General features: G+C 41.2%; 1 protein-coding gene across 4 annotated transcripts in view; it reads right to left on the bottom strand.

Annotated features, from left to right (window-relative positions):
- Nucleotides 1-9,529: 9,529 nt before the first annotated feature.
- The window catches only part of DDX46 (DEAD-box helicase 46), a 53,648-nt gene continuing 50,411 nt past the window's right edge, over nt 9,530-12,766 (bottom strand). For 3 of the 4 annotated variants that reach the window (XM_061617147.1, XM_061617148.1, XM_061617150.1), the window contains exons 23-24: nt 12,302-12,375; nt 9,530-10,721 (exon numbers count right to left, since the gene is read on the bottom strand). In XM_061617147.1, coding sequence (XP_061473131.1) covers nt 10,674-10,721; nt 12,302-12,375 — 122 coding nt within the window. In that variant the 3' untranslated portion in view covers nt 9,530-10,673. The remainder of the gene's footprint in view (nt 10,722-12,301; nt 12,376-12,766) is intronic. The other variant, XM_061617149.1, reaches the window with a different exon arrangement.

Raw genomic sequence — 12,766 nt, 5'->3', positions numbered from 1 at the left:
AGCTGCTTCCCTTCTGCCACGCACTACCCATAAGTAGCTGGGTACATGCAGCATGAAGCACAGAGTCTTTACAGCAGCAAATAAACAATTAAATATTAATCTACTGCACTCTTTGTGATAATGCTTGCAAGCTCAATGGAACCAGACTGCAGTTCCCTCACTGTCTCTTTCCTTGAGCAAGGCTTGCTATAAAATGGACTCCTTTTAAAAGGTGAGCTGAGGCACAGAATCAGTGGGTGCTGGACACTTCATCCCAAGACAAAAACCTTCCTTAAGGATTACAAAAAGATGAACCTTCTTCATTTATCTGCTCATATTATTGATGGAAAGAGCAATAAGGTTCTTTTTCACAAGCAACACACTCATGCTTCTTTCAGTTAAAGCAGACCCTGCTTTTGTGTTGCAATTGCGTAAACTCCTCTACCTTCTGCCACCATGCTTTTGTACAAATTTATCCATGTAAATGCACGTTTACAAGAATGTAAGTTTGAGGGAATTTAGTGAGACTTATAAATACGTATAGGATTTGCCATAGTTGGTTGCAGACAAATCCCAATGAAATCATTGGGGCTGACACTTGTGTTTGGAATAGAAAGCTTTTAGCTAGTACTGTAATAACTAGATTTGGTGAACTACCAAACTGGCACAGAAATATTTTTGTCTAGAATCTCAGGACCAAATTATTATAAAAGAAAAAGCTGGTGCCCCTCCATGTCACTTCTCCCTCTCTTCCTTGTAACATCTAACAAAAACATGTGAAGCCTTAAACGCTTAGAACCAGGCTACCTGAAGGAGTGCTTTCTTCCTCTATATCATAGTCAGAAGAATTTACATTCTTCTGTATTGGCCTGCTGTCATTAAGATCTGCTGATGAAATCTTCCTGGTTGTTCAGCAGCCTGCAGAGATTCATTACATGACAACCAGGAGGGCCTTTTCTGTTGTGGCACCCTCTCTGTGGAGTAGGGTTGCCAGGATCAGGGCCTGAGACTGATCCTGTATCTTTAGGAGAAGAGAAAGTCAGCCAAGTGCAGGTGTTCTTGCAACTCTGTAATGGGAAAAACCACAAGGTGGAATTCTCCCTCCACCTTCCACAACATTTAAAGCTACAGAAGACCTCTTGGTTGCCAGGCCTGGCCTCCAAGAGGTCTTCTGTATCTTGTGGAGGGGGGAGGGAGAATTCCACCTGGTGGTTTTTCCCATTACAGAGTTGCAATAACACCTGCACTTGGCTGACCTTCTCTTCTCCTAAAGATATAGGATCAGTCTCAGGCTATGGACCTGGCAGCCCTGCTGTGGAGTCTTGTCTCCTGTGAATTAAGGCAAGCACCAACACTTATATCATTTCAACACTTGCCAAAAACTCATTTACACTGCAGTCCTAATATTTCTACTCAAAAGTAAGTCCTACTGATTTCAATAGGACTTACTTCCAGGTAAGCAGAATTAGGATTGCAGCCTTATTTTTCACAGGCTTTTGCTGGCAATTAATACCAGTCCTGGTTTCATATGCTGCTGTTTTATTCTGTTATTGTAATCTTAATGTATTGTTTAGTGTACATTGCCTTGTGATTTCAAGTAAGAGATGGTATAAAGGTAAAGGTGTCCCCGCACTTATACTGCGAGTCATTTCCGACTCTTAGGGTGACGTCTTGCGATGTTTACTAGGCAGACCGTATATATGGGGTGGGATTGCCAGTTCCTTCCCCGGCCTTTCTTTACCCCCCAGCGTATGCCAGGTACTCATTTTACCAACCATGGATGGATGGAAGGCTGTGTGGACCTCGACCCCTTTTACCGGAGATTCGACTTCCTCCTTCCGTTGGAATCAAACGGCCATGAGCAGAGCTTCGGTTGCGTTACCACCGCTTACCACTCTGCACCACGGAGGATCTTAAGAGATGGTATAAGAACATTTTTAATAAAAAGCAGTGTTGCTATACTGTACATCTCTGTCTCTCACTCCCTAGTCTTCACAAGCTAGCAAGGTGAGGCAGGGAGACAGGGACAGAACAATGTGATGTCATGGGACTTGTTTGTATTGGGCATTATAAGAGAGACAAAGCTGCCACTACATATTTTTTCTGTCTCTGAACATCTAGTTTTGCCTTCAACTTGGCCCGGCAGCTAATGGGCAGCCAGTGCAATTATTTCAGCAGCTGGATGACATGTTGGCAATATCCTGTCCCAGTGAGCAGTCTTGCCGCCACATTTTGCACCAGCTGCTGCTTCTGCACCAACCTCAAAGGCAGCCCTACATAGAACACATTACAGTAATCCAGTCTGGAGGTAACCAGCGTGCGGACAACAGTGGTCAGGCTATCTTGGTCCAGAAACAGACGCAGCTGTCTTACCAGCTGAAACTGGTAAAAGGCACTCCTAGCCACTGAGGTCATCTGGGCCTCTAGTAACAAAGATGGATCCAGGAGCACCCCCAAAGTATGCACCTGCTCTTTCAGAGGGAGTACAACCTCATCCAAAGCAGGCAACTGACCAATTAACTGGGGAACCACCAACCCACAGCATCTCCATCTTGCCAGGATTCAGACTCAGTTTATTAGCCCTCATCCAGTCCACCACTGAGTCCAGGGCTTGCATGGCCACTCCCGATTCAGATGTTACAGAGAAATAGAGCTGGCTATCATCAGCGTACTGCTGACACCTCACCCCAAATTTCCTGATGACCGCTCCCAAGGGCTCCATATAGATGTTAAACTTTCCTTTTCTCCCAGGCATTTTAGCATGTGTTTTTAAATTGTTACAAATGTTTAAATTGTATTTTAAATTGTTTTTAAAAGATGTGTCTTAAATTTGTATATGTGTTTTTAGTGTTTTTAGGTACTGTAAACCGCCCAGAGAGCTTCGGCTATGGGGCGGTATATAAATACAATAAATAAATAGACAGCATCGGAGACCAGATGGTACCCTGCAGCATCCCACAGCGCAACTGCCAGGGGGCCGAAAGAAAATTACCCACTGCTATTCTCTGAGAGCAACCCTGGAGATAGGATCGGAACCACTGTAAAACAGTGCCTCCGATACCCATCTCACCAAGTCGGCCCAGAAGGATACCATGGTCAATGGTATCAAAAGCCACTGAGAGATCATGTAAGAGTGACAGAGTCGCACTCCCATCCTTCCGATGAAGGTCATCATCAGGGCTACCAAGGCCATTTCAGTCCCATAATCAGGCCTGAACCCAGAGTGGAATGGGTCAAGATAATCTGTTTCATCCAAGAGTACTTGCAATTGCTGTGCCACAACCCTCTCAATCACTTTCCCCAAGAAGGGGGTATTTGCAACTGGTCGGTAATTGTCACAAACCAATGGGTCCCGGGTGGGCTTTTCCAGGACCATTCAGATCTCTGCCTTTCAGGGTGGCTGCCTCCCACAATGATGCCTTGACCACACCCTGGATCCAGTCAAACCCCCTTGGCAAGCTTTAATAAGCCAAGAAGGGGAAGGGTCGAGAGGACACGTTGCTGACCACATCATCACAAGCACCTCGTCCACATCACTAGGCCGCATCAAGTGAAACCATTCCCAAGAAGTTGCAGCAGACGTTGCATTGGACACCTCACTGGGGACTGCAGTAGATATGGATGGGGTATCAAGATTGCTACAGAGCCAAGCAACTTTACCCTCAAAGTGCCTTGCAAACAATTCAGTGGGCCTCCCAAGGGTCTATGACTCCCTTTCTTGGAGTTGATGTCAACAGACTCCTAACAATACGGAAAAGCTCCTCTTTACTAAGACTCCTCCTAAACACTGGATATGGGCCCAACAAGAGCCCACCAATAAAACCTACCTGAACCAGTTATCCCAGTAGTCCTCTGACAGAATTGGGAACAGTCAGACCCACTCAATATCTTTCACACAGGGCACATCTACCCCCCCGTCTGACACCCAGGGAGGGCCAGCTTTCTGCCATCTTCTGTACTGCTGCCATGGTGGTAGATTTATTTATTATTTATTTATTTCGTTTCATTTCTAGAGCGCCCATAGCTAGTAGCTCTCTGGGCGGTGTACAAAACTGGATTAAAATACAATAATATAATAAAATCAATAACACATAGCAGCAAGTTAACTAACAAAAAATTAAACGTAAAAACATTAAAATGCCTGGGAGTATAGCCAGGTCTTAACCTGGCGCCTAAAAGAAAGTACCGTAGGCGCCAGGCGTATCTCCTCAGGTAAGCTGTTCCAGAGTTCGGGGGCCACCACAGAAAAGGCCCTAGATCTAACAACATTCCTCTGGGCTTCCTGATGAGTTGGATCAGTTTGTTTATTTATTTATTTATTACGCTTGTATACCGCCCCATAGCCAAAGCTCTCTGGGCAGTTTACAGCAATCAAAAACATTAAAACAAATGTACAATTTACAACACATATTTTAAACACAATTTAAAACACAATTTTAAAATTTAAAACAATATAAAAACAATTTAAAACACATGCTAAAATGCCTGGGAGAAGAGGAAAGTTTTGACCTGGTGCCAAAAAGGTAACAGTGTTGGGGCCAGGCGCACCTCGTCACCAGGATCATTCCATAATTTGGGGGCCACCACTGAGAAGGCCCTCTCCCTTGTTGCCAGACTCCCAGCTTCCCTTGGAGTAGGCACCCAGGGGAGGGCCTCTGATCTTGACTGTAGTGTACAGGTGGGTTCGTATCGGGAGAGGCGTTCCATCAGGTATTGTGGTCCCAAGCCGTGTAAGGCTTTATAGGTCAAAACCAGCACCTTGAATTGAGCTTGGAAACATACAGGCAGCCAATGCAAGTGGGCCACAATCGGTTTTATATGTTTGGACCGTCTGGTCCCTGTTACCAATCTGGCCACTGCATTTTGCACAAGCTGCAGTTTCTGAACTGTCTTCAAAGGCAGCCCCACATAGAGTGCATTGCAGTAATCTAATTTGGATATTACCAGAGCATGGACCACTGAAGCCAGGTTATCCCTGTCCAGATAGGGACGTAGTTGGGCCACCAACCGAAGTTGGTAGAAGGCACTCCGTGCCACCGAGGCTACCTGAGCCTCAAGTGACAGAGATGGTTCTAGGAGAACCCCCAAGCTACGAACCTGCTCCTTCAGGGGGAGTGCAACCCCATCCAGGACAGGTTGGACATCCACCATCTGGTCAGAAGAACCACCCACTAGCAGCATCTCAGTCTTGTCTGGATTGAGCCTCAGTTTTTTAGCCCTCATCCAGTCCATTGTCGCAGCCAGGCACCGGTTCAGCACATTGACAGCCTCACCTGAAGAAGATGAAAAGGAGAAATAGAGCTGTGTGTCATCAGTATACTGATGGCAACGCACTCCAAAGCTCCGGATGACCGCACCCAACGGTTTCATGTAGATGTTGAACAGCATGGGGGACAGAACTGACCCCTGCGGAACCCCATACTGGAGAGTCCAGGGTGCCCAGCAATGTTCCCCAAGCACCACCTTCTGGAGGCGACTTGCCAAGTAGGAGCGGAACCACTTCCAACTCAGCCAGTCTCCCCAGAAGGATACCATGGTCGATGGTATCGAAAGCCGCTGAGAGATCAAGGAGAATCAACAGAGTGACACTCCCCGTCTCTCTCCCGACAAAGGTCATCATACAGGGCGACCAAGGCTGTTTCCGTGCCTAAACCAGGCCTGAAACCCGACTGAAATGGATCCAGATAATCGGTGAATATTAATGTATGAATATTACAGTAGTTGGATGAAAGCCAATTGTGGCAGCCCACAAGCAAACATCCATTCTGCTAGCAGGAATCCCGTTCTTAATGTGTGCAACAGCCAAATTAAGTGGGTGGCTAGCAAAACAATTATGCAGTATTAAGTTATCATATGTGTACTTTGTACTGCTACACTACTTCTGCTTGAACAAAAATAACTTGTGCAACATTATCAACTCTCCATCTTCCTTCACTAACATTCTGGATATTAAAATACTTTTAAAGAGCAAGATTGGTAAATATGTTAGAATAAGATGCCACGATGAACAGAACTATGGAGGCTGTGAAATAATATTGCTTCTGACCTCAGAAGACTTGCTCAATATGTCCTTTAGTTCCTGCCTTCAACAGATGCTGCCTACGTGCACATTTAGTATTTTCACTGCAAGAGGTCTAGGCCTTAAAAAAATACACACATACCACAGAATTTCCTCAGGAAACCCATATTCTCTACCAGACTAAATAGGCTGTTTGGCTATGCCTTTCAACAAGAATGTGGCTTTAAAAAACAAAACATGGATGTCACCTCCCCATCCCCCCAGGTTATGTGGTGGCTTTTGTTCTCTAGCCAAAATAGGTTTGTTAGAAACATTTCAGAACCTTGGAATAAAATCAGCTACAGAAGGGAGTTGTTTATTTTACCAATACTAAAGCCTTGATCTCAAAGAATTAGAAAGGGCTAAGTAACAGTGGTATGGGTTTTCACCTATGTTTGTGCAACACTAAGCAGCAGGAAGAAGTAGCACAAGAATGTTTTCAGTCAAACCTGCTTTTGTGTTCCGTAATGATTTTGTTAATTATGTATGAGACTTCTTTCTGCTTCACTGATTTTAATCTCTGGCCTCCCTAGAAGTCTGCCGCAAAAAGGCAGGCATTGCACCAAGTCGTAAGACATCTCTTTCTTAAAGAATTGTCTTTTCTCCATAAATATTACAGCCATACATAGCACAAATAGTTTTCTGACTAAACCTTCTCTCCTCCCTTCCCTATTCCTCCAATGTAGAGATGGCAAAGCTTAACCTTTTCCCAACTAGTGGTAGTTAAAGTAGAGAGGTAGGTAGGTAGGGTATGAGAGATCACCCATCCTTACAGGTTGCCACTATCCCTTTGATTCCAAGGGCAGCCACTGTGATGTCCAACCTTCATTTGCAAATGACAATAAAATCACCATCAATTCATCACAGCTGATTTTTATTTTTGCAAATGCTAACATAGCATGGCTGCCCTGGGAATCAGTGGAATAGTGTGGTCAAGAATGTCTTCCAAAGCATCTAACCATTGATACGCCAGTAGTTGGGAAAGGAAATGCCCAAATGAATATAGACAATATAATTAAGTCTGCACTTATATATAGTAAAATTCAGCGTATTAAAAAAAGATTTAACTGTTATTTTGTTAGCTATTTTAAAGCCTTTACTACCACCATCCTTTTCTGTTTTGTCATTTCTTCTATATTGATGCATAGCTATATTACTATTTCCACAGTAGTAATTTATTTAAAAACTTGTATTCTGAACAAAAAATTACTAAAGCCTCAAATTCAGGCTCCAATCCTGTACTCACATCCCTGGAAGTACTTCTCATTGATCCCAATGGGGCTTACTTCTGACTCGATATGTACAGAATTGCACTAAGTTATATTTTAAACGTTTTTTCTTTACAAAATATTCTGAGCCAGTTTGATCAATGGATTTTACATTCTTTTAAGTCAAAAGCATTGAGCAGAAATGCATTTTCCCTATCCTAAACCAGGGTTAAGTAGAAGTCAGAATTTCCTCTACAAAACTCTAGCCTTAAAGAACACAAACTTGTTTAAGCAGATACCATATTTGGAAGAGATCTTGGTCAAGAAAAATAATCATAGGAGCAGCACATTCCTTTACAGTCATGTGACTGGAAAAGCAAGCAAGCAAATGTGCCCTAAAAGGCGGGGTAGAAATATATTAAATAAACGTGCAGGCGCACACAGGCATACTCTTCCCATTATATCTGTTAACACAAAATGCTACTGAGGGATAGCAGGTTACAGTGGTGTAAGATTTTCAGAGCATCTTCAAAGACTGAATACCTTATGTAATATGTCAAAAAGGTATTGCCATCACAGTTAAACTCTAGGTAAAACACAGCAAGGAAGGGGACTGAATGGAAAAGAGTAGAGGTCAGTTAGAAAATGCTAGTGTAAAGAGGCAATTTTGAAATCAGGAATATTTATTTTAGAAAACCTATGCCCCACCCTTCTAATACATTTGCATCACTCGGGCTTATAATTAAAACAATAAACAGATATATAAAAATAGCTTACAAACGGAAATAGCCTCAGCAGACAAAGACATTCTAAACAAAAGAGCCAGACGTATGTCAGGTACTAGAGAATTCCAAAGGTAGGGAGCAACAAGCAAGAACAGGCAAACTCAGACTATCGAGGATATAATACTGTGGGTACTAAAGGAGTGAAGAGTGCATGAAGGGGCATGGAACGTAAGATAACTGAATTGATCTGTGAGAATGAAGGTATTTAAAAGCTAACAGAAGAAATTTAAGTAGAATATGAAAAGAGGGAGTCATTATAAAGAGAAACTGGGAGTAAACATATCTATAGCAACAAGTTGAACAGATTATGAGAATCCACAGTAAGGAAAAAAGATTTGTCAGAAAAGATAAGGCCACCCAGAAGTGTGCTGCAATAGTCCATGAGAGAAGTGACAAGAATTTTTACTTGCAACGAAAGTGTGAACAGATTTTCCAAAAATGAATGTAACAAGATTTAGCAATCGAACTGGATATATGGGGAGAAAAACAAATGGAAGTTTACAAGTTGATGGTTCATCAATATCTAAAATTCGTAAAAATGTAGTTAGTTTTTATGCACAGCCTCATTATACAGAGTTTGGGACAATGAGGTGTTCCATAACATAGTAGAGTAAGAAGATGACATCATATTATTCAGGGTGCTAAAGACCAAAGCAAACTGCGAAGATCTCCAGTGGAAAACAGGATGGAGTTTTTCGCTGATGCAGCAGGAATCATGTTAACTTCCACAAAGGTAGCAATGTCTTTAGTATCCATGATGACAAAAAAAAAGACTAATCTATATTTGACATAGCTCCCGCTACAAATATGCATGTACATTTCTTTAAGCACAAGTAAGCAGGCTGAGTCAAGCAACACATGTCTCACATCAAAATAAACTCATATTCAGATAAGGGAGGAAAATTCAACCTTAAAGCATTTTAATATTTCTAGATTAAGAAAGGTAGTTCTTGTGACTTGTTGCTTTTCACAGAAGGTTCTTTTCATCTAACCTAACTTTTTAAATGTAGCAAAGATGCTCGAGAGTAAAATACCAACGTCTGCAACAAGGTAAGCAGGAAAAAAACCTTAGCTATTCAATGTTTTCAGAAAAGGAATACACAATGACTTATTTTATGAGGACCTTAGAAAACACGTATATAGTGAAATTGTTCTTTACAAAGACCTTACATTCATTCTAAAAATTACAGGTATGGTAAGAATTCATAATCTTCTAAAATGAAATGTATCCAATATCATGGCCTCTCAAAGTAGCTGCCAGCACAAAATATTTCAAACCAAAATCGTGTTCCTCCCACCCTCAAATGAATTCTTAAAGCACAGTGAAAGTGTTTTAGTTTTCTTTTTAAAAAAACAACTACAGGCCCACCATATGGCAAGTCAACACTGTCCCAAAGTGAAAAATAAAATTAGCACAATGCATATCACTAGCCTGGTAAATTATTTTGGAAAGCCCTGACACATTTAAAGGCAATTTATGCTTTGAAAAACACATGAGCTTGTTTTGATGTTTCAGTTTATTAAATTTGGGGCCTGGTTTATTTAGATTAATGCACATTTAACATATTAAAATTAGATTTTGCCACATAGCATCACACTCTTCTACAAGAAGTTTCAAAACGAGACAACTTTTCAGCTCCAGTTATCACTGCCATTGTTTGCATACAGTTACCACCTGCAATAGAAGATTCAAACTAAAATTACAAGAATCTGAGAACAGTTCTTCCCTTAAGCTGGAAACAAAGAGAGTTAGACTGCAATCTGAGATCAATTTAGATTGACTTCTCAGTTGTGTCCCTAGAACAGAGACTGTAAAAAATAGGCTACCATATTCTGATACAATAGCCACCAACACTGCTGGTGGTTGACAAATTAATAGCTTTCTTGTAAGCCTATCCAAAAAAGGGAGGAAATAATTAAAGATATATATACACACACTCACTCACAATGAGTTTGGCTAACTCAGTATGTCCCTTATGAAAAAGGTTTCTCGTGTTATGGAAGTGCAATTTCTCTCATTAAATAGTAAGCTCATATTATTTGGCTAAATCCTAAAACCAGACATATATAAGAAAACATCTCTGAATCTTCCAAATTTCTCATTTTCCAGGAAAATATACAAACATAACTTTTGTTATCCATATGCATCAAAGTCCATTAATGGACAATTTCCAGTCCATTTATATGGTTCTAGAATATCACAATGATCTCACTGGGAACGGGAGCAGAGCAGGGAAGAGAGCAGTTGTTTTTTCTAACAGTGGCATAGGAAAATTCAGCCTTCATTTTAAAGCACTTTTCCCCATTACTCCAAAATGTGAGCCTGGAATATAACAATTTACAACCCCTGTTTAAGATTATTCAAATTGAGGTTAAGCTACAGTCTTCCAGAAAAGCTGACTGGCTTTATTCAGTATATTTAGAATGGAAAGCATACAAATTACAACAAGTTTAATCAATCATGCATCCTGAAACTGTTGTTCTCTGTGCAGAAAAGGATCCTCTGACAAAGTAATCTCATCTTTAAAAAAATCCAGCATGACATTAAAAAATATAATTTACAATAAGCAGTGTAAACAACGATAAACAGAAATGACAAAGTTTCACAAATGAGAAAGTGGTAGACAGATTTGCTCCAAATATTTATAAAACTTTGTATCTTCCTTTGTTGGTTGGTTGGTATGAATTTTGCTGCAAGAGAATAAAAGAGTATACAGTTAATCAGACATGTAGTTGACAATGTACTTTGTAAGCTAACCCTAATAAAGACAGAAACAAAAGAATATTACAATGTAGCAAAACAAGAGGGTCTTAGGGTAAGTCATATAAACCTCAATGTAACATCGACTTTGTGAGCTTAAATATCAGAAGTCAGTCACCATGGGATAAACAAAGAACCCCAAATCCAAATACTGCTGGCATGATCAAGAGGCAGATAATACTGAACAGAACAATTAAAATTGGCTTGAAAAAACACACCCTTCCATTTATAAGGGGGGAATCAGTCTTCAATGGAAAGAGATATTTCCAAAGAAGCACATACACAAGCCCTCTCTGATTTGTTAATGTAGGATATGTTTGTTAACCCCTTTAAAAGAGGTTTCCAACAGCAAAATCCTCATAGTATTCTGTCTCTGTTGCTATAACAGACTAGCAAGAACATCTGGGATGACTGATCTAGTATTTCTGGATCTGAGGTATAAAGTATAAGTAGCTTATGGGAGCAATCCTATGCTCCCAGGAAGGGCATGTGGGAGGCTGCTGGATTGTTTGAACCTCCATGGTTGGTCCATCCTCTGTGTTCCGAGGACAGTAAAGCAAAATAGAGCATTCCAGGAATACGTCAAAGCAGTTTGGAGAAGGCATGGGATCTCCTGGATCCAAAGCCCCTTCATTCTCCAGAAATGCCTCCAAAATGGAGGGAGAACTATATGAGCTGGTTCAGGTTATTTTCCCTTCCACTGGAAACAGTAGAAGAGATTTTTTAGAAACAAAGGAATTTGTGAAGAAAAGTTGGGGGAGCAGGTAAAAAGCCACACACACATAAAACTTTTGTCCTGGCTGGAATAAACCCAGCAGGGCTATGGAAGTGAAGTTCCCTTCACCTCACTCTTCCCCAACCCCACAAGCTCCATAGGATTAATCTGCCCAGATATAATTGTGCATTTATGCCAGGAGTAGGGAACTGTACCCAGCAGGTGGGACAGATCCAGAACTCCCCCATCCTCCTTGGGACACTTCAACAGACAGGTGGGTCTGCCCAGCTGTCAATCATCTGTCACATGTCATCAGGTGATTTTCCTTTGAATCTCTTAAGTGCACTCTTGATTCTTCCTTTCTTCCTTTGCAGCACCAGTTGTAATTCAAGCTGCTACTCGAATGGCAGACTCTTGAATTCAAGCTGCAGTTGCTCAGGAAGAAATGCATTCTTGATTCTTCCTTTCTAGCTGTATTCCAGAGCCTTTTTAATTTGGGAGAGCAACATAAAAAGGCATCAAATTTTAAAGAGTGCAGACTACTACCAGTGGCTGAAAGGGGCAAATTGGGTGACCTCCCCTTTCTCCCTTTTCAATTTCACCACATGGGTTTACCTGTCCCGTACCTGATGTCATATGATGTAGTGTGATGGACAGAAGGGTGTGGTTTCCAAATGGAGAGGCCTGGAGGGCCCAATTAGGCCTGTGGGCCTGAGGTTTACCACTGCTAATTTGTGCTGTCATGCCATGAAATACCTGAAATTTCCAACAAAAATTATGAAATACTTCGCCTACCAATCTGATGAGCTCTTCTTTGATAAGCCTGGTGATTTCTGCCTTTGCTTTTTGCACTGCCAGTTCATTGGCACCTAAAGTAAGTAACATTTAAATAATCAAAGATCAGTGATGAAACAAACAAATGGGGGAAATCTCACTTATATTAGTAGCCATGAAGACAGTTTGATAATTCATGTATTGTGATGTTAAACCTGTATTTTTAAAAATCCGTAACATCTAAAAACCCTAATAAATAAATAATAATTTATTAAAAATCTGCTCTGGAGCAGCATGGGAGACGATGCTGTGGGCTGCAGGGGTAAAGGGAAATCATTTTGTAAAGGGAAATCAAAAATTGCCTACTCCCTGACCCCATCCACTGGCAGCAAATATCTTAGCAGAACATCACTAAGGATGCTGTTGCTAATAGGAGCAAATTCTGGATCCAACCAAATGGAAAAAAGACTGGATTTTGTAAACCAC

This window comes from Rhineura floridana, chromosome 3 (genome assembly GCF_030035675.1).
Source record: "Rhineura floridana isolate rRhiFlo1 chromosome 3, rRhiFlo1.hap2, whole genome shotgun sequence".
In the NCBI taxonomy this organism is placed as follows: domain Eukaryota; kingdom Metazoa; phylum Chordata; class Lepidosauria; order Squamata; family Rhineuridae; genus Rhineura; species Rhineura floridana.
This window is presented reverse-complemented; position numbering and strand designations above follow the sequence as displayed.